Consider the following 21325-nt stretch of genomic DNA (forward strand, 5'->3'; position numbering starts at 1 on the left):
GATGTCCTATATTTGGTGTCTGGGGTTATTTTAATCATCTCAGGACCGTCCACTTACTATTCTCATAAAACACAGAAACAGGCAAGGGACCTAGTTTATTAAAAACTAACATACTACAGCCAAAATCCTGGTGAGTTGTGGTTTAAATCTTAAAACAAATCCTGCTGGCTGCATAAAAGGATCAAGAGGAGCCAATTTCATATTCTACAGCTCCTCTGGATTCAAAATGTTGGTATTTTGACCAGGCAGAACCAGCCCACTATTCTAACATTCAGAATGCTAAATGCTACTCCCAGGAAGTATTAGACATTTGTTAGAGAGACAATTATCAGTAAGAATAAGCTTTCTGTTTACAAAGTAGGGATTTTATATTCCAAGTATCCAGAAGGATACCTGGATCACCACAGTAGGATCCTAATGATTATTTGTGAATGAATAAAAAGGTTGTTGCTCCAGCGACATATTACTGACTACTGATGCCCCCCCCCCCCCCCCAAGGACACTCACCGGCCTTAGATTCCACACAGTGGGCATCCCTGAGCTACCTGTATCTTTGCAGAGCAGCACAACCAAATCAGCAACCCCCTCTGTGCTTCCTCTGTTTACAAATGCCATGCCAGGGGGCAGCAGGTGAGAATGTAGGCCGAATCACCAGAGTTCACTGATTCTCCTCTCCTCAAAGCCTGATCAGACATGTGCATGTGTAGGTAGTAAGAGGGGTTCTTCCCTGTCTCCATGACTATAATCAGGTGTGCTGTGTTTCCTTCAAATGCAATTTAAAATCTGAAGAAGGGGAAAACGGAGACAGCTATGCCCCAACACCTACCAAAAGGTATCTGCTATCTAGAGGGTACTGGCCTTAGATGTGGCTCCCATTGAGTACCTCATGTACCTGGAAGTCAGCTCCAACCTGGTCTGACTGACTCAGTTAGATACCCTACGCCAAGGTGAGAGGGCACAGATTTAAGGCCAATTCTATCTGCCACATGGGCACACACCTTTAATGATTGACTCCTGATGCAACAGCAACTCACACACAGGCCACCATTTCCATAATGAAGCACGCACTCCCACAAACATTTCCTCCTCTGGGTACGTCTGGATCAAATACTTTCATGGAGTTACGGCCATTCTCCAGCAATACACACAAAAAGTGTGGCTGGAAGCTCTAGGCCAAGCCACCATGTTTGCTCACCCTGCACACTGCTGGGTATATCCTCTGAAGCATCTTCTGGAACTCTGTATAACTCTAAGATCAGCAGGTCGAATACTGGTGTAAGCAAATCTAACATTTCTACATTTCATCATCTGGGACGGGCCTTCAGCTGATATTTTGGATAATGGATCAAATGCAATTCCAAGTCATCTTAAGGTCACATTCCCTCCAACCAGATGATAGCTAGTGGTCAGTTCTTTTGAATATGATGGCAATTAATACGGGAACTTTTGATTTTCCTTTCATAATAATCTTTCAACTTGCTAATTAATTATAAAGTAACACTAGCTGTTACTTTATAATTAAAGTAACACTAGCTGTTACTTTATAATTAAAGTAACAGCTGTCTGGACTCCATTTCTATGTTTCTGTATGAAAAACTTCTGAGCTTCTGTCGACAAACCAGTGCATACAGTTAGTACAGTGGGCTATGCTGCACTTTAAAATGTTATGTCGTGCTTCTAGGGGACTCAGATATGGAAAACTAGTTCAGTGCAGATTCGTTGCCTCTCGCCTTTTTGTTTCTAAAAGGACTGAAGGATTCTGAAGAGTTCTACATTAGTGATTCTGCAATCCCCTTAGAAGTGCTTTTTGGGAAGCAGGGACTCTATATAGAAGACCCTGTGAGATAAGAATTGAACCAGAGGAAGAAATGCACTTAGGAGCAAAAAATGCTTTTATATGTGACCCTCAACTCGCAATCTGGGAACTTCATTCATTGATAAAGAGGGCATGACTTTTTAGGCTATGTTTGGCTTTCTGAGTACATGTCAAATTATGTGATTTTAGAGTATGCCTCCTGTCCCTTGGTCTGCTGGATCTGGTCTCTGCCATGTGTCCTGTGCTGCTGCTAGGCAGCCAGGTGCCCACGGGCACAGGTGCTGAGTCACCTGCTCAACACACAGGACAGGCCCTACTGCTGACATCCCTGGGATTCTCAGTAAGGGAAGGCCTGCCCATAATGGGCAGCAGGTGCCTCCTGGAACAACTGGCTGAGGGAGGAAAAGGAGAATACAAATATGAGATTAATGAGTGAATGAGGATGAAGTTCTTACCCGGCGGTGGGATGCCCGGGAGGCCGGGCACACCTGGCGGAAGATGGTGGGGTGGCGGCCCCCCAGGGTGAAGTGGCTGCATGCTGCCCATGCTAACAAGGCCATCAACTGGGCCCTGCAAAGGTGGAAGGCCTGGCGGATAGCCACCCATCATGCCTTGAAGGACACAACAAATTTCAGACATGCATCATTAACATGCAAAATGAGCTAAGTAATAACAAACCTCCCACATGCATTACCAATGAATAAAAGCACCCTTAGTACTGCATGATATAACTAACGGCAATTAGTGCAATTATTTTGTTGCAATAATGAACAAAATAAAAAGTTACAAATATGAAATTCAACATTTCTGGATGAATTAGTACTTAGTAATTATTATTTGTAGTTATTTTCCCTGGGATAAAAATGCTGCATGTTTTCAGTTAAAAACAAAGAGGAGTTCCAGTAACAACCTTCCCAAGGTCACGATTACTGCAAGCTGTTCAGTGACCAGTTCTGCAACTGCGATTCTAATTGAACAGTAATAACCCCATCATTCCACTCTGCCCACACTCATGACTATCATGGGTACACATGAGGGGAAATTGGAATGGAGGGACATGAAACACACAGCTGGATCACAAAGCATGGTTCTCCAGCTTGGGGGAGGACGGCAAGACATTTTCAAGACTTAAACATCCACTCCTTTTCCCTTCTAGTAGCTCTACCACTGCTGGTAAGAGTGGATCATGCTCGAGCTTGAGTTGGGAAACTGCTAAGAGCCATCACAATGTATGATGTTTCATCTTTAGCTCTCCAAACAAGTTAAAATAAAGATAAAACCTAGACCCTCCCAAAACAACCTTAGCCCAGGTCACTCAGTAGCCTGTACGCAGACCTTAGGAGGAACGGCTGGAGAATCAGGCTCTGCTGACATGAGAAAATGCCAATTGTCATCACTGTCTCCACACTCACAAAGGTCCTCACATAAACCTTCAGTTAACAGGGAGCATTTTAAATGAGGTACAAAAATTCTGTGAACAGAGTCTTTTATTCCTTTATTTTCAAAGTGCATCTTCAAATGACAAAATATTTTCTGCTAGCTAAGGAGGTTTCAAGAAACAAATATTTTTGGCAAAAAGAGTAAAGGGAAGAAAATAATTTCAAAATATCAAAGACTCACCTATCAAAAGACCTTTGAAGCCACACAACATTTTTTTAAGCAAGAAAAACAACTTGACTTTTCTAGGATTTGAAATGATCACAATAAACAAAACATAAGGCTTCTCCTCAAAATGCAATCACCTTTGGTCAACTTCTTGCACAAAGGGAGGATTGAGGGACTGGTGCCAGACCTCATTTTTATAAAATACTCTTTGTAGAGGAACTCTGGGAAATAGTGGAAAACTCCAGAATCTAAGAATTTTACTCTTGATTTCCCCTAAAGGATATTTAAAAGGTATTTATTTATTTATAAAAATTTAGTCTTTTAAAACTATAAAATTACCGGTAATTCTGAGATTGATTCAACTTGCTTCATTAGTCATATCTAAGCTGACTGAAAAACTTACAATTACACAAAGCAATGGAAAAATCTTAAACAGTTAATACCTCTAAACACGAAATAGGATTATGAATTTCATTTAAAAAAAAAAAGAGATCAGAGAATAAAAACTACTTTTGAACAGACACCATTATCTTAAACATGAGGAGATCCAATGTTGCCAAACTGCCTTTTAACCACACCACCAGATATAGCTTTTAGGGACAAGTAGGTGGGAATTTAAGAATGTTAGGAGGCTTTGCTTTCAATTACAAAAGCCCATCTGAACGCACCCTTCATGGGCTGTGGTTGAAGAAATCATTAAGAACTGAAAGACATGACACTTGTCTTCATTAAACTGTACTTTGGCATTTATTATCCCAGTCACATGTGTTCAAATGAGCTTCAATGCTTGTAAGCAAAGCTGGTCTCAGACAGCAACAAGGCTAGTAAGACGTAGGCCCTAGGCAACCTGTAAACCCACGAAAAATCACCCTCTTAGCTGCAAAGTTCCCACGGTAGACCAAAGACTGGTTACTGTAGAGAATGCTTGCCCTTCACTCCCATGGCCCAGATGTCTGGGCAGCACATGCTTAATAATGGAGCAGGGGCTTTCTAGAAGAGGGCCCCATCCTCCTTACCCATCAGAGCTCTATGATGTTATTCCCCAACAGGGAGCTAAAATGCTGCAGCTGCTGTTTTTTAATGTTTTTAGCTGTTTGAATTCATTTTGTTAATGTGTCCCTGGGCTTATTAGTCAAGGGCACAGTGCTACAATATCATACATGAAATAGAACAAAACACCATGTCAACAAGGGAATTCTAACTTTCAAAGTCCCCATGTTCAAGGCCTGATTTCTAAAAACCTTTGGAACCCCATTAACCAAAATGGGCCATGGAATAGAGAAAGCAATTATGAGATTTGTTAGATCAACATCAGTTACACTGAAAGTACTGAAAAGCCATGATTCAGATGTGCTTTGGCGAGTGCAACTGCTGAGTTCAGCGATAGTGCATTTGAGAACTTGCCATCATGAAAGGTAGGAGCGACAATGGAAAAGTTATCTTATGCTACTCTTCCTCAAAAAGCAAATACAAAAAAAGCAAAAGCAAAAACAAAAACAGCATCCCAATGAGCCTGCTTTGAACAACACTGTCTTGGACTCCCTGCGAAAAGAGGTCAGACTGCTTTTGGTTAAGAAGAAACACAGGGTGCTTTTATGGACCTCACCAGGCTTAGAGAGATCACAAAGGAGGGACCCGAGAGGTGGTCTGCAGGTTTCTCATTGGAGACATGTCAGACAAAGATTCCAATTGGAGAATAGCCAAATTGGTATGGCCACCAGAACCAGAGACAACATACACAAGCAAACCACATTCATTTTCTTTTCTTTTCTTTTTAAAAATATGTGACTGGGATACTAACAGAAAATGCAGTTTAATGTAATTAAATAGAAAAGCATTACAGAGTGGGCACAATGAATTGAATAAAGACTTTGTATTCTACTTAGCAGTCATGCACACTGGTGACCAAGAAAGGATTTATAATTCATTGTCAAAAATCCTTTTAAATGGTCAATCTTTTAAAGATGGCTGCAGCAGAACAAGGCAAACTGAATACTGGAATGAGATGGGAAAATCAACGTCACCTAAAGACTAGTTTTGTATTTTCTCTTGGAAATCTCTCCAGAAGAGAATTCGGGGTCTATTTATATTTTCTGCTATAATGCTCTATGAAGAGCAGTCTGCAGTGGAGAATAGTGCCAGACCATGCCCATAGCCAGGGAAGAGCTAGCTGCTCCCTACCAATTCCCAGGGTTGGGCCCAGGGCCCATTTCTGGGGCAGAGGGGAGGCATTGCCTATATGGGAAAGGCAATATAAGGACAACATGGATGACTTCAAACTTCGAATCTGTCATGAGAAAAGCCTAGAGACTGTGGCCTACTCCTCATTGGAGAAAAAAAAAAATGAAGGAATTTCTTAAAGTGGAAAAAAATGGTCTTAGCTCCTGTTTTTACCTGCAACAGGTGTCAACTGCTGATTGAGCATCCCCATTGGTGTTGGTGGTGGCACCACCCCCATGAGAGCCCCCACAGGGGTGCCTGCTCGGGGAGAAGCACTCGGCTGCTGTTGCTGTGCTGCTCGCTCTCTCTCCTGCTGCTCAGCAACTTTAGCTGCCCGCTCTGTAAAGGCATTTCAGATTTTCAATTCTGTTTTTAACCCAGGAATTCAAAATACCATCCATTGCATTCAACAGGACTAGTAAAAACACAGGCAACAGTTCTGTCTCAATGGAAGGAACAGTAGATGACTAGTCTCAACACAGGAGGAGTCGGGCCGATTTCACTTGGTAACCTAGAGTCCAGCTTTCCTATCCCATCTTGAGAACTGGTCTGCAAAGATTTCAAGAATGTTAAGACTGCAACACACATTCAGAAAGCACAGGTTTTATTTAAACACGTCACCAGCGTAACCAACGTGGTTAATCTCACAAGGCACCCTGAAGATGAGAAGCGCTACCATTATTCTAGTATTAATAGCATTGCAAATTATTTATAATTTCAACATGAAGCAATTCCATGGCCCATTATAATTTTTGGCACAATTATTACTTACTATATTTTCCTGATTCCTTACACCCAATTTTACTAAGATTTGAGGACTCTTGTTATTAGTGTCATGGGGTTTAGCAGCTGAAGAAAATTAACTCTGTAAGGGAAAAGTAGCTCCTCCACAAGGTTTTAAAGAAAATAAACGCTAATTTCTACATTCTAATGAAGCAAAGAGGTCATGTTTAATAAATCCCAAGGAAAAAAATGCATGATATTCCAGGCTACAGTCATCAGAAGCAGGGAATTATATATACACATATGAAACGATGGACAATATACTGACAGAACCAGGTTTCCTGAAGCTGAGCAGTTCAATACTGACCACAAATCACCCTAAATCAGTGAAAGTTCCAGAATTCACTCTTATTTCATCTGAAACGCAAAAAGAGCATTTGCTTGTGCCAGTTCTGGGCTGTGGAACACACTTTGCTGCACCCCTCATTCCTTTGAGCTACTATGCCTACATCTCCATAGCCAGTAGCCCCAACGATCACATTTCCAGTCTTTTCGGGAGCTAGCAGGCTGGTCCCTTACTAGAGAACTCTAGAAATGTGTATTCCCAAAGCTCCCACAATACAGGGTTTATTTTGCTTCACCATTCATAAAAAGGAAATCCTCCCCACTCTTCACCTGGGCAAACTAGGGCTGGGAGACAGGTAGTGATTGGTCCAAGGATACAGAGAGAAACAGCAACCTGTGGCCCTGACTCCTGGTATCACACTCCAACTGCCACACATTAACCCTCCAACATGGAATTCAAAAGGCTACCACTGGCTGATGTAAGCAGGGGAAAATAGCTCAAGGTCACACGGCTTTAAAGAGAATCAAGAAGCAACAGCTCCAGTCCTCCTTTAGTGTGAGGATGTGGACGTCAAACAAGTCAAATCTTTCTCGGCTATGACACAGGTGCCTGCACAGACTTGTCATCACTCACTAACACTGTCCCACTTTACAGATCCTCTGTACAATGAGCATGAGGGACAAAGGCCATTTAAATAAACCACAAATTTATTTCCTTGAGCTAGCAGTGAAAAAAACAATGATAATATAGACCCCCATATTAAATTCTAGTATTTTCATTACACAAATGACACAAAAAATGGGAGAGCAAAAAAATGGATTTGAAAATACAATAATTCAGGTCTGTGGATTGAACACCAAACTGGCCACTGTTGATTTTTTCTGGGAGGACCCTACTTAGGCTATCTTGGAAAAGAGAATTACTAAATGAGGCCAGCCAAACTCTAAACTTTGGTTTTGAATTCAATGGGTCAGAACACTAAAAGCTCCGATTTTTGTGTCTCAGACAGACACCGCTGAGTCATATACTAACTCACTGACTTGGTTCTCACTGAATTTCAGCCTCCCCTTTGAATTTGGGAGAATTTCTGAGAAGCCATCATTTCTCCCTCTTTTTAGCCCTGCTCCAGTGTTTTTACTTTTATATTATTTCCAGACACGTTTCTCTTTCTTGTTCACAATTTAAATAACCAGTAATATAGTACCAGCTTCATTTGTGCTGCACTAGGCTTTACACCGATGTGAGCTTCATTTCCAACACTCCTCTGAATGATAACATCCCAACTGAATGATATATTTGGTTTTAACTGGCACTAAGGTCAGAAATATCAAATCTCTCCCAAGTTCTAGGCTCTTATAGAACTGACTAGGGTTTCTCAAAGCATGTTCTGCAAAATATCAGTTCTTTAGAATCTTAACAGGTATTACGTGAATACTTGGTCAAGTTCAGAAAATGCCAGGTGAAAAAAAACAGGTTCTCTACTGTAGGTCTTAAAGACTTTAATATGAAAATATGCACTGAAAGTTTCCAAGAGAAAAAAATGGAGTGCTTCTAAACTAGTTTTGACACAAATACTTTTTTGGTTGAGCATCTTGCACGATTAGGGTTCTGCAGGAGATCCTTGGGGAAGCCTTGTCAGATAGTTTTATAATAATCAATTTTAACAATTAATTTCTTTACGTTGGATGGAAAATAGTGGATTTGGAATTGGCCAAGAAGAGTAATGGTTGACCACTGTGGTCAACCAATTGAGAGACATCTCTACACCGGCAAAATAAACCATTAAATTCCAAATGGGAAAAATACAGCTCCAAGGGCAATAGTCCAGCTTAATCTAATGTTTACTACTCATTTCTTTATTAAAGCCATGCCTGATACTAAAAATAAAAAATAAAAACAGCAACAACAACACAATTTCTCTCAAGTATTTGTCCCCAATGGCTAAGAACCAACAAATCCTTGAATAATATAGCTCATGGCCCAAAATGATTTAATTATAGAGTAAAAGGAAAATGAAGGCAGCTGAGCTTTATCAGAGACCGCAAGTGCCTTCCAAGTAGTTATGAATGCAGACATAGCACAGGCCAGGACTGGCCTAGGAAACCAAGCGCTTCAGCCAAGCTTCAGCCTGAAGTTTAAACATTTGGCTTATCAAGAGCCGTAAAAGAAGATCACTGATTTTGAAAGTCCCTTTTCAGATGAATTTTAAACAAAATTATATTTAACATCCTTGTTCAGTCATTCCCCAGCTCAACACGTGGGTACTTACAGGACTCAATGAAAGAAGAAAATCATGCAATTTTTAATAGCAAAATATTGGTCTGAGAAACTTCTTTTGGGAAAAAACAAAACAAAACACCCCACACCAGGAACAGAGGCCAAGTCAGGGGCAGCGCCTGCTAAGTCAGGACAAGGCTGGCATTTAAACTGCTGGATGGGAGCCATTTGAGACAGTCCCCAACACAAAGTTCATATGCAAGTGGTAAGAATAAGAGAGTAAAACTTGTTTATGCACGTGCATTCCTGAAAATATCCCCTTGCTTAGAAAGCTGAGAAAGTTCTGTCTAGTCTCTATTTACCTTCATATTCTGCCTTCTTGGCTGTCTCAAGATTTCTCCATTCTGTTCCCACCAGTCGGCTGAGCTCCCCAAAGGAGTAATCTGGGTGCTGGGCCTTAATCACAGCTCTCATCTCACTGCTGAACAGGATGTAGCCACTCATGTTGATTTTCCGTTTGGAGCCTTCTTTCTTTGCATTGCCTTTGGCAGACTTGGGGGTAGACTGTAAGACAGAAAGATCTTATAGTGCATCAGAACATTGCCTTTGGTTAACTGCTCAAAGTTTCTGGAAGCCAGGAACACGTAATTCAACAGCTACTGCTTTATATATACATTCAGTTTATAGATGGCCAGTGTTTTGGTTAAACACAGCTCTTCCTTGCCTCTTACTATGTAAGAAATAAACAGAGGTTCTCTGAATTCCATGACTGCGATCTACAATGGCGACCTCACAATTAAGTCCTGAGAAAATTCTGAATGAGAAAAAAATACCAACAGGAATCACTTCAACCAAAAGATGAGGTCCTAAAGAAGGAGAGATTAAAAAGACAGGGGCAATAAAAGCCAGGGAACAGGATAATGCCTCTTACCACTGCTTTTCTTCAACATAAGACAGGGAGAGCTTTCCAACTAAACTTTCCATTAAAAAGAGCTATGTATGAAATTTAAAAAGATGTATTAAATTTTAAATAATTAATGGCATTAAGAAAGGAAAACAATCTGTTCCTTCCTGCAAAATTCACATATGTAGGGGATGGATGTCTCCTTACTTTGGTTTGAGTCTGCTGCAAACCAGAGCTGGGAATAAGACAAGTAACAGGAACTTGTCACCTTCACCTGTGGGGGTGTGTAGGGCATGAGATCCAGCTCACTGGCCAGGGGAGTCTGAAGTTGAGGTAGAGAAGGAGGCTCAATGACCTCACTATCTTCTTCTCCCATCTCTTCGATATCTTCATCTCCACCTTCTAACTCAGCAAATTTAGCTTCTAGTAACTGGATCTTCTTTTCCAACAAAGGTGAGGGCTCCTTCTGAGGAACAATTGGTTTTCTAAAAGAAGTGACATAAAAAAATAAAATAAAATAAAAAAGGTCACCTAACACTACTCCAGGGTTGGTCAGAAAGCAGTGTTCTGCCTTAATATAAATGATTTCCTGTAACCTGAAATGTATACTCTAAGTCAACAAGGAATTTCAATGTGTGTTTATAAAGTCACATCTACTTACAGATGCTTGTTTTTAAAGGATTCTGCTGAATCTCCACAAAAGTACCAGGTCCAAAGTTGGGATCTAGTTGCCTATATATAGTGAAAAGACTTTGTAATCTGTGGACTGTGCAATCTCTTGATAGGCTATGAACCAGAACCAAGAATTTCTGCTTTCACATTACAATTACTGGAGTCTAACCCAAGGGCACTGCTATAGCAGTTACCACATCTCAGCAGAGTATGAAGCTTTCCTTTACTCTTTAATTGAATTAATTAATTTTTTAATTTAAAATGTATACTGCTCTATTTTAAGACCTAAGGAAAAAACAAAAGCATCCTGTACTACACTATTTTGATATCAGTTTTACTATTAAGAGCTGAAGTGTTCTTTTTCCTTAGCTTTTTCAAGCTTTACCTGAAGTAATAAATTTCATCATCTACCACTTTAGCAGAGAGTGAAAACCTCTTCAGTCCCTTGAATTTCTTCATCTGTTTGTCACTCTCATTGTAGCGGCTCTCACAAAGTAGAACGTCATTTTCTGGAATTTCAGTTGGCCTGCAGGAAAGGAAGTCCTTGAATGACAACACAGCACACTTTCCTGAAAGAGCAAATTGGACAGAAGTTAGAACAAACTGTGGTCATAGCTAACAATTATTTTAAAATTTTATTATTTTTGAATTAATACAATCATCTGATTCAAATGTCAGAAGATTTAAAGGGTATACACAAGCATAAGGATAGACATGTAGATCAATGGAATAGAATTGAAAGGATAAAAATACACTGATACAATTGGATTTTTATGGGCAACTGATCACAAGGGAGCTAAGACAATTCAATGGGGGAAAGAATAGTCTTTTCAACAGGCAGTGTTGGGACAACTGGATTTCCACATGCAAAAAAACTGAGTTGGAATCCTACCTCATACCATATACAAAAATTAACTCAAAATAGATCAAAGCTCTACACAGAAGAGATACAACTATAAAACTCTTAAAAGAAAACACAGGTGTAAATCTTTGTAACTTTTTATTAGGCAATGGTTTCACAGATGTGACATCAAAATCACCAGCAACCAAATAAAGTAAACTGTACATCATCAAAATTAAAAACTTTGTGCTTCAAAAGACACTATCAAGAAAGTGAAAAGACAACCCACAGAACCGACGAAAATATCTGCAAATCATATCTCTGGTAAGAGTCTAGTATCCAGAATATAGAAAGAACTTCTACAACTCAACAATAACAAGACAAATAACCCAATTAAAAAATAGGCAAAGGATCTAAATAGACATTTCTCCAAAGAAGATATATAACCAATAAGCACATGAAAAATGCTCAAAATCATTAATCATTAGGGAAATGCAAATCAAAACCACAATGGAATTACCATGGCTATTACAGTAAACAAAAAAAATAAAGAGGAAAATAACAAATGTTGGCAAAGGTGTGGAAGAGAAATTGGAACCCTTGTACACTGCTGGTGGTACAGCTGCTATAGAAAACAACCTGGCAGTTTCGCAATAAGTTAAAAAGAGTTGCTATACAATCCAGCAATTCTATTTTTTTTAAAAGTTTATTGGGGTGACAATTGTTAATAAAGTTACATAGATTTCAGGTGTACAATTCTGTACTACATTATCTATATCTCACATTTTGTGTTCACCACCCAGAGTCAGTTCTCTTTCCATCATCATATATTAGACCCCATTTACCCTCTTGTAGAGCCCCCCTCCCCCCTTACCCTCTGGTAACCCCTAAACTATTGTCTATGAGTTTTTGTTCCTTCATTTGTTTGTCTTGTTCTTTTGTTGTTTTCAGTTTTATATACCACATATCAGTGAAATCATACTTTTTCTGTCTCACTTCACTTAACATTACAATCTCAAGATCCATCCATGTCGTCACAAATGGTACTATTTCATCTTTTCTTACCACCAAATAGTATTCCAGTATTCCATTGTGTATATATACCACAACTTCTTTATCCATTAATCTATTGAAGGACATTTTGGTGTTTCCATGTCTTGGCCACCGTAAATAAAGCTGCAATGAACACTGGAGTACATGTCATTTATATATATATAAATTTTATTGGGGAACAGTGTGTTTCTCCAGGGCTCATCAACTCCAAGTTGCTGTCCTTCAATCTAGTTGTGGAGGGCACAGCTCACTGGCCCATGTAGGAATCGAACCAGCAACCCTGTTGTTCAGAGCTTGTGCTCTAACCCACTGAGCCATCCGGCTGCCCTGGAGCACATACGTCTTTATGTATAAATGTTTTCAGACTTTTTGGGTAGATACCCAGGAAAGAGACTGCTGGGTCATATGGTAATTCTATTCGTAATTTTTTGAGGGACCTCCACACTGCCTTCCATAACGGCTGCACCAGTCTGCATTCCCACCAACAGTGTATGAGGGTTCCTTTTTCTCCACAGCCTCTCCAACACTTGTTACTATTTGTCTTGATGATAGATAGCCATTCTGACTGGGGTGAGGTGATATCTCATTGTGGTTTTTATTTGCATCTCTCTACTGATCAGTGATATTGAGCATTTTTTCATATGTCTATTTGCCATTTGTATGTCCTCTTTGGAGAAATGTCTTTTCAGGTCCTCTGCCCATTTTTTGATTGGGTTGTTTGTTTTTATGTTGTTGAGTTGCAGCAATGCTATCTCTACGTAAATATCCAAAAGAACCGGAAGCAGGAACTCAAATAAATACTCATATACCAATGTTCACAGCAGCATTATTAACAATATCCAAAAGATAGAAACCACCCAGATGTCCATCAACTGATGAGTAAACAAAATGCTATATGTACATACAATGGAGTATAATCAGCCTTAAAAAGGCATAAAATTCTGATACATGATATACCATGAATGAACCTTGAGAATATTATGCTAAGTCAAATAAGCCAGATACAAAAGGAAAATATTGCATGATGCCACTTATATGAGGTACCTAGAATAAGCAAAATTGAGAGACAGATAATAGGACACATATTACCTACCAGGGGCTGGGAGAGGGGAAAATGGATAGTCACTGATTAATGGGTACAGAGTTTCTATTTGGGATGATAAAGAGTTCTAGAAATGGATAGTGATAATGTTTGCACAATACTGTCAATGGATTTAATGTCACTGGATTGTACACTTAAAAATGATTAAAATGTTGCATATTATGCATACATTGGCCCACAAAAAAACTTACAAATGATAGTATATCACTTACATTGTTTTGCACGAAATTTTGTTGCAAAATAATATATCTTGAGGATTGTTACTGGTATTAATATACTATATTTATTGAAACTAGTTCATTGATATGGGTATTTAGGTTATTTCCAAATTTTTGCTCTCCCACTGTAGCAAAAACAATGCTGATACAAATAATTTAAGGTATTAATTTGCACATGGGTGAATACATATGAGGTATAAATTTCTAGAAATACAAAAGCTGGGTCAAAGGGTATGTACACTTTAATTTTTATAGGTATTACCAAATTACCTTCCAGAGAGGTTGTGCTAACTCATAAACTCAACACAAAGTCGGTAAATGCTGTTTCCATATGCTCTCGTTAACTAGTAACAAACATCTGAATCTTTGACAATTTGGTAATTTTTTTTTTTTAAAGCAGCAGGTAGTTTTAATTATCATTTTTCTGAGGTTGAGCATATTTTCATTTAAGAATTACTGGTAATTTCTTTCTACTTTCTCTTATTCTTTGCCTGTTTTTCTGTTGAATGTTGATCTTTTCTAATTGTTTTATACCATGTTTCCCCGAAAATAAGACCTAGCCAGACCATCAGCTCTAATGCGTCTTGGAGCAAAAATTAATATAAGACCTGGTATATTATATTATATTATATTATACCTGGTCTTACGTTATATTAAAATAAGACTGGGTCTTATATTAATTTTTGCTCCAAAAGACGCATTATAGCTGATGGTCCGGCTAGGTCTTATTTTTGGGGAAACATGGTAGGAGCTCTTTACATATGAGGTAAATTTGATATTTGTCTATGATATATAATACAAGTATTTTCCCAATGTTGTCATTTGTCTTTGCTTCTGCCAGTTTTTGTTATGCAACATTTTCAACTTTTACATTGTTAAATTTATATATCTTTTTATGTTTGGTTCTGGGTTTTAGGTCAAAGAGTATCAAAACTTCTTTACCATTATTTCTTTTGGTATCTTTGCTGCTTCATTTTATGTTCACTTAAACCTGTAATTCCTCTGGGAATTTATTCTGAAGTTGATGGGAAGGATCAATACGATTTTAATTTTTCCAAATGGCTATCCAGTTTCTAAATACCAGTTAGAGAACAATCCATCTTTCCCCACTTATCTGAGAAGCCACCTTTATCATAAATTACATAATTATTGGGTCTACTGATAAACTTCCTATTATGTTCAAATAATGTTTACTCATATATCATACACATAATTTAAATTATGATAGTGTTATAATGTTTTAATATCTGGTAAGGATAACCCTCCCCATTCCTTCACTATGCTTTTCAGAATTTTCCTGATTTTTATTTTCTTTTTTTACATGATTTAAAAAATCAGTTTATTTAGTCCTAACTTTCTCACAAGAAAGTTTCCGTTGGTACACTTATTGGGATCATATTAATGATTAATTTAGGGAAAATAAACATCTCTATGATGTTGAGACTTAGTCAAGCACATATGCTTTTCAATTTGTTCAAGCAATCCACTTTAAATGAATTAAAAGTAACATTTAAAAACCTTCTTTATACAGATGTGGTAAGATGTGGTATAAATCTTGTTAAATTTATTCCAAGGTATTACATTTTTTGTTAGTATTGAAACTTTGAAGGCAACTGATTTGTTATTAGTTTTATACTCAACCAGCTTCCTTTTCTTATTGTGTGCATGGTTTCATAGTTGATTCTCTTGAATTTTCATCTCCTTCATTTCCTTATTTTATATTTCTGTTTCTTACTTCTAACTGCGCTGGCTAGCACATCCAGAACAATGTTAAATAAGAGTGGTAACAAGGACCTATTTTGTTCTTGGTCTTAATAGGAGTGTCATACTAACAGCAAAACATGTAAAACATGTTAAGAACAGGTCAGAAATGTTTTAAAAGTTTAAAATAGCTACTTATAGTTACTCTTACTGCCTTCGAGTTACATAGCACTTTACTTACATAATGCAAAGGCTTTTCAATTCAGAGAAGGAACAGTTACTATTTTCTGTATTTCACAGAAGGAAAAATAAAGATTTGGAAAGGGTGAAAATTCTGCTCACAGCTAAAGAGTAAAAATGACTGATGGCCCTGGAATGGATATAGTGTTTCTGTGCCCTGACTTAGGGTTCCTACCAGGTTCTTAAAAGACAGAGAAAAGATACAAGTTTAGAAAGCATCATTTGGGCCGGCCCGGTGGCTCAGATGGTTAGAGCTCCGTGCTCCTAATGCCGAAGGCTGCCGGTTTGATTCCCACATGGGCCAGTGGGCTCTCAACCACAAGGTTGCCGGTTCGACTCCACGACTCCCACAAGAGATGGTGGGCTCCGCCCCCTGCAACTAGCAATGGCAACTGGATCTGGAGCTGAGCTGTGCCCTCCACAACTAAGACTGAAAGGACAACAACTTGAATCTGAACGGCATCCTCCACAACTAAGATTGAAAGGACAACAACTTGACTTGGAAAAAAGTCCTGGAAGTACACACTGTTCCCCAATAAAGTCCTGTTACCCTTCCCCAATAAAATCTTTAAAAAAAAAAGAAAGAAAGCATCATTTAATAAAGCATAAAAAATTTATAAAGAGGGGGTGGCCGGATTGCTCAGTTGGTTAGAGCGCGAGCTCTGAACAACAGGATTGACGGTTCGATTCCCACATGGGCCAGTGAGCTGCGCCCTCCACAACTAGATTGAAGACAACGAGCTGCCACTGAGCCTCCAGAGGGGCGGCCAGATGGCTTAGTTGGTTAGAGTGTGCGTTCTCAACAACAAGGTTGCCAGTTCAATTCCCACATGGGATGGTGGGCTGCGCCCCCTGCAACTAAAGATTGAAAACGGCGACTGGACTTGGAGTTGAGCTGTGCCTCCACAACTAGATTGAAGGACAACTTGGAGCTAATGGGCCCTCGAGAAACACACTGTTCCCCAATAAAATTTAAAAATAAAATGTTATGTGGAAAATATGTAGAAAAAGTAAAACAATTAGACTTATAAAAAAAAATTTATAAAGGCCTGCTGGATTTTGACTAGAACTGCAATGAATGTATAGATCAATTTGGAGAGAACTGACATTTTTATAATAATGAGTCTTTCAGCTATAATCACAATGGATCACTGCATTTTTTAGATTTTCTTTAATTTCTCTCAATAATTTTCTTACAGTTTATTTATTTTTGGGGTGTGTGTGTGTGTGCAGTCTTATACATCTTTTTAAAGATTTATTCCTAGGTATTTAATGTAAATGGCATATTTTTAAAATTTAATTTTCTAATTGCTCATTGATGGTAAACAGAAATATAGGTGATCTTGATATTTTCATTTATTAATTCTAATAGTTTATCTGAATGTCTCTTGGGTTTTCTATGTACTGAATAACATCTGTGCAAAAATTAATTCTTTTATTTTTCATTTATAATCTTTAAAAACCTTTTATTTTTCTTGCCTTACTAAGAATAGTTTTTCAGTTAATAGAGCATTAAAAAAATCTACTATGCAGAAAACAGAACCTGCAAATAAATTAGGAACTGGCATGTTTCGAGAGCCCAAATTCTTAAAAATTTTATCATCAAGATGCCTAAGGGTGGAGGCACTCTCTGGCAGATGTGGCCATGTTTCCCAAAAGCAACTTTTCTGTGTCCATTTGATTACCATTTAAGTTACTAAAGAGAACTCTTAATAGAACTGAACAAAGAGTATACATATAATATACAATTAAGAAAACAGGACAATTTCCTAAGTGAAATAGGCCCACCAGATTTTTATCACAGAATATGAAAAAAATTATACCTTCCCTAATTACTTTTAAAACTTGTTTCAGAGAAACAAAAACGAGATTTATATTCAGCAGTGTGTATAGTTAACACAACAAAATTATAAATCCTCTAAAGCTTAAATTTAAACACTTTCAATTATTATTCTCTATAGAAACTAACTTAAAAAAAAGATCTGCCTCCTTGCATTTAAAAGTCAATATAAAAATGTACCGAACTACTTTTTCTTCCTTGAAGGGTGGGTACCAAAATCCACAAACTGGGGAAAAATCCCATTTTGTAACCACTAGATAAATTTTCTTTTGGGGCTTAATCTCAAGATGAAGTAACCCTACATCTGTTCTATGCCGTTGTCCTGCCTAATATTATGACACCTCTTTTCACTCTCGAAAGTGTCCTACTTGGCTGTAAATCAACTGATAATCCAAACGCTAGTACAGGAATAGAAGTGAGAAGACCTAGGTTTTTAGTTCTGGCCTATTTTTGGAGAGTAACTTCACCTTTCTGAGAATATCAGCATTTTCCTACTGGGTCATGGTGAGAAATAAATGAGATCCTGGATATAAAACTAGTCTGTAAACTACAGAATGCAACACATTTTTATAGGGATCTGTAAAAAGTAAAAAATCTAGTTTATAAACTATAGCATGCAACTCATTCTAATAGGCATCTATAAAAACAAGTGATGGCAGTGAGAACTGTGGAGTAGGGAGACCCAAGGGCCATTCTTTCAAAGAAACGTTGAGAAAAGCTAGAAAAACTGTCAGAATCAACATTAGCAAAACTCTGGAAAACAGCCAAAGGTTTACAGCAACCAAGTGAATGCTTGATCAAGGAAAAAAGTGACTGAAATCCAGCAGGAGAGCTTTGTGGCATTTTAACTTACCCTTCCCACATCCCCCCCACTTTTTGGCTCAGTGGCAGTCTTGAAGATGGCAGTTTGTGTTCCTGGTGTGAGTTTCTGGTGCTGGAGGGAGCAGAGCAGTCCTTGTTCTCAAAGAATTGTTGTCTGTTTTGACCTGTTGGGTAGCTTCATGAAGAACTAACACAAGGTGCTTGCCTTCATTTCACCTGACTTGGAATTCTCTCTTTTTGGAATTCCAAAAGGCTGAAAAGTAGCTTGGGTACTTTTGCTGAAAACATTTAAAGGCAAATGACCCAGTTGCTGTCAGCTGGGGCAAAGGATATCAGTTGGGGCAAACACCAGACATGCTGAAAAGCCTAGGAGAAAAAGCTGGGGAGTGAGTTTTGAAAAACTTCCATATATTTCTGGGAATCTAGAAAGCCATGCACATGCCATGGTCAGGGTATATGCTCAGAAAGACCTGAGTAGGCCCTAAGCTCTCACCTTTGGCTGACTGTCAAGCCCTGTGGAAGCAGGAAGTGAAAGGAAAGGCAGAGTTGTAAATTTCCAGGCTGAGGGCTGAAGGTGTACTCCAATACAGACACAGCATCCAGTTGCAAAGACTGAGAATTTTTTATTTGTTTGATCCAAGCATTTAAGGAAATCTCTGTTAAGTCACTAGCTGACCACTAAGGTAGCAGAACAGAGACTTCAGTGAACATACATAACAAAGAACATGGTCTTTAAAAAATAGTTTTGAAAGTGACTAAACAAGCAACTACAACCCACAAAAAGCAGTGACAAGAAAGCCTGAGGAGGGGGTAGAATCTAATTTCCAGAATTATCACATTATAATACTGAAAATATCCAGTTTTCAACAAAAAATTAAGAGGCATGCAAAAAAACCAAAAAAGCAAAAACAAAAAAACCACAAAGTATAATCCATTCACAGGATAAAAAGAAATGAACAGATACTGTCCCCAAGGAAGCCCAGACATTGGACTTAATAGACAAAGACTTTAAATCAACTATCTTAGATGTGCTCAAAGAGCCAAAGGAAATCATGGATAAAGAAGTAAAGGGAACCAGAACGATGTCTCACCAAATAGAGAATAGTAATAAAGAGACAGAAATTGTAGACACTAAATAGACATTCTGGAGCTGAAAAGCACAATAACTGAAATGAAAAATTCATTAGAGGGGTTCAGTAGAAGATTTGAATAGGCAGAAGAATCCGTGAACTTGAAGACAGGAGGTCAACTGAAATTATCAGTCTGAATAATAGTAAAAAAAAAAAAAAAAAAGAAAAATGAACAGTGTCTAAAAGACCTGTGACACACCATTAAGCATACCAACACAGGCGTACTTTGATGAAAGACGTGAAAGAAAAAAAACTGTCAATGGACAATTCTATATCCAGTAATATACTTCAAAAATGAAGGGGGAATCAAGACATTTCCAGATAAACAAAAGATGAGGGAGTTTGTTGTTAGTATACTTGCTCTACAAGAAATGCTAAAGGGAGTCCTTCAGGCTAAAATGAAAGGATATTAGACAATAACTGAAGCCACACACAAAAATAAACACTACTAAAGATTACAACATAGGTAAATATATAAAAGCCAATATTATATTTTTGGTTTGTAACTTCTCCTTTTTCTCCTATATGATTTTAAAGACAAATGCATAAAGCAATAATCAGAAATCTATGTAAGTGGGCGCACAGAATATAAAGATGTGATTTCTCACAATAACACAAAGGGGGAGAGATGGAGCTGTACAGCAGTGTCTGTATGCTATTGAAGCTAAGTTAGTATTAATTCAAACTAGATTGTTATAAATTTAAGATGTAATCTCCAGGGTAACCGCTAATAACTGAAAAATAACAAATGATATGGTTGCGCTAACCAAAGACTTCAGTCTCACCTTTGTTATGCATCCTCTAAGTGTCCAGGCTGGGTTTACACTAGGAAGTAAGATTCTAGGGCACTGCTTTAGTCTGGATCACAAGTTAAAAGGAAGATATTCTACGTTGCAGAAACTCAAGAAATATTTAGTAACTTCATTAGTCTTTGCATTAGTCTTTGCTTTTTCCCAGGGTGGGAAGAAGAAAATGTGTTGAACTACTAGGCCATTCAGACATTTTTACCACATCCAATTCTGAAAAAAATTCACAGCACTAAAAACAATCTAAACATTGAAGAGATCAAAGTCTAAGTGTAAAATATTTTTTAATCTGCAAATTTTCTTTCAGTGAGAAGCATGGCGGCTGCTTCTTCTTTATAACCATGTGTAATCAATATAAAGCTTGTGACCAGCAACCTTTTGGAAAACCATTCCAAAAGATATAAAGAGTAGCTGGTGTAAGTAAGCTGCAGAATTAACTTACTAGAAGAAACACAGTAGATGAAAATGATGACAGTATATGGTCAAATAACTAGATCTGAAGAGCAGAATGTCATTATAAACACTCAGTATGATGATGGAACAGAAACTAAAACATGTGTCCTTCACATTTCTGGAACGGGGACGATAACATTACTTAGGGTTGAGTCCAACAGAGACTATAAAAGTCTTTTAACTGCTCTCCCTGCTTCCTATCTTATTCTTACAACATATTCTCCAAACTGCAGCCACAATGATTCCTCTAATGCATGTGTCGGATCACAGAGCCTCTCCGCTCAGACCCCTTGCAGGATCTCCTATCCACTCCAAACTCAATCTCTGCACGGTCTACAAAACCTATCATGATTGAGTGCCTAGCCACCTCAGAAGGATGATTCCCTATCACATCTCCCTGCCCTGCTCCAGCCACCCAGCTTGCTTATTGTGTCTCAGACCTGCTGGGATACTCTGCCTTCAGGTCCTTGCATTTGGTGTTTACTGTGCCTAAAAAGAATTAAGATCTCAGATACTCGAATAAGTTTCTTCTTACTTCTTTTAGGGCTCTATTCACTTGTCACCTATCAGAGACACTCTTGCTGACCACCATACCTAAAATGGGACTGCCTCTCAA

At 38.3% G+C, this 21325-nt stretch overlaps 1 protein-coding gene across 23 annotated transcripts in view; it reads right to left on the reverse strand.

Annotated features, from left to right (window-relative positions):
* The window catches only part of PBRM1 (polybromo 1), a 105093-nt gene that overhangs the window by 4916 nt on the left and 78852 nt on the right, over positions 1-21325 (reverse strand). For 13 of the 23 annotated variants that reach the window (XM_019724301.2, XM_074313074.1, XM_019724300.2 and 10 more), the window contains 5 exons: positions 10889-11072; positions 10106-10316; positions 9290-9491; positions 5816-5980; positions 2272-2427 (listed from right to left, as the gene is read on the reverse strand). In XM_019724301.2, the coding sequence (XP_019579860.1) occupies positions 2272-2427; positions 5816-5980; positions 9290-9491; positions 10106-10316; positions 10889-11072 (918 nt within the window). The remainder of the gene's footprint in view (positions 1-2271; positions 2428-5815; positions 5981-9289; positions 9492-10105; positions 10317-10888; positions 11073-21325) is intronic. The other 10 variants (XM_074313083.1, XM_074313082.1, XM_074313080.1 and 7 more) reach the window with 3 other exon arrangements.

Source organism: Rhinolophus sinicus, linkage group LG10 (genome assembly GCF_036562045.2).
Source record: "Rhinolophus sinicus isolate RSC01 linkage group LG10, ASM3656204v1, whole genome shotgun sequence".
Lineage (NCBI taxonomy): Eukaryota > Metazoa > Chordata > Mammalia > Chiroptera > Rhinolophidae > Rhinolophus > Rhinolophus sinicus.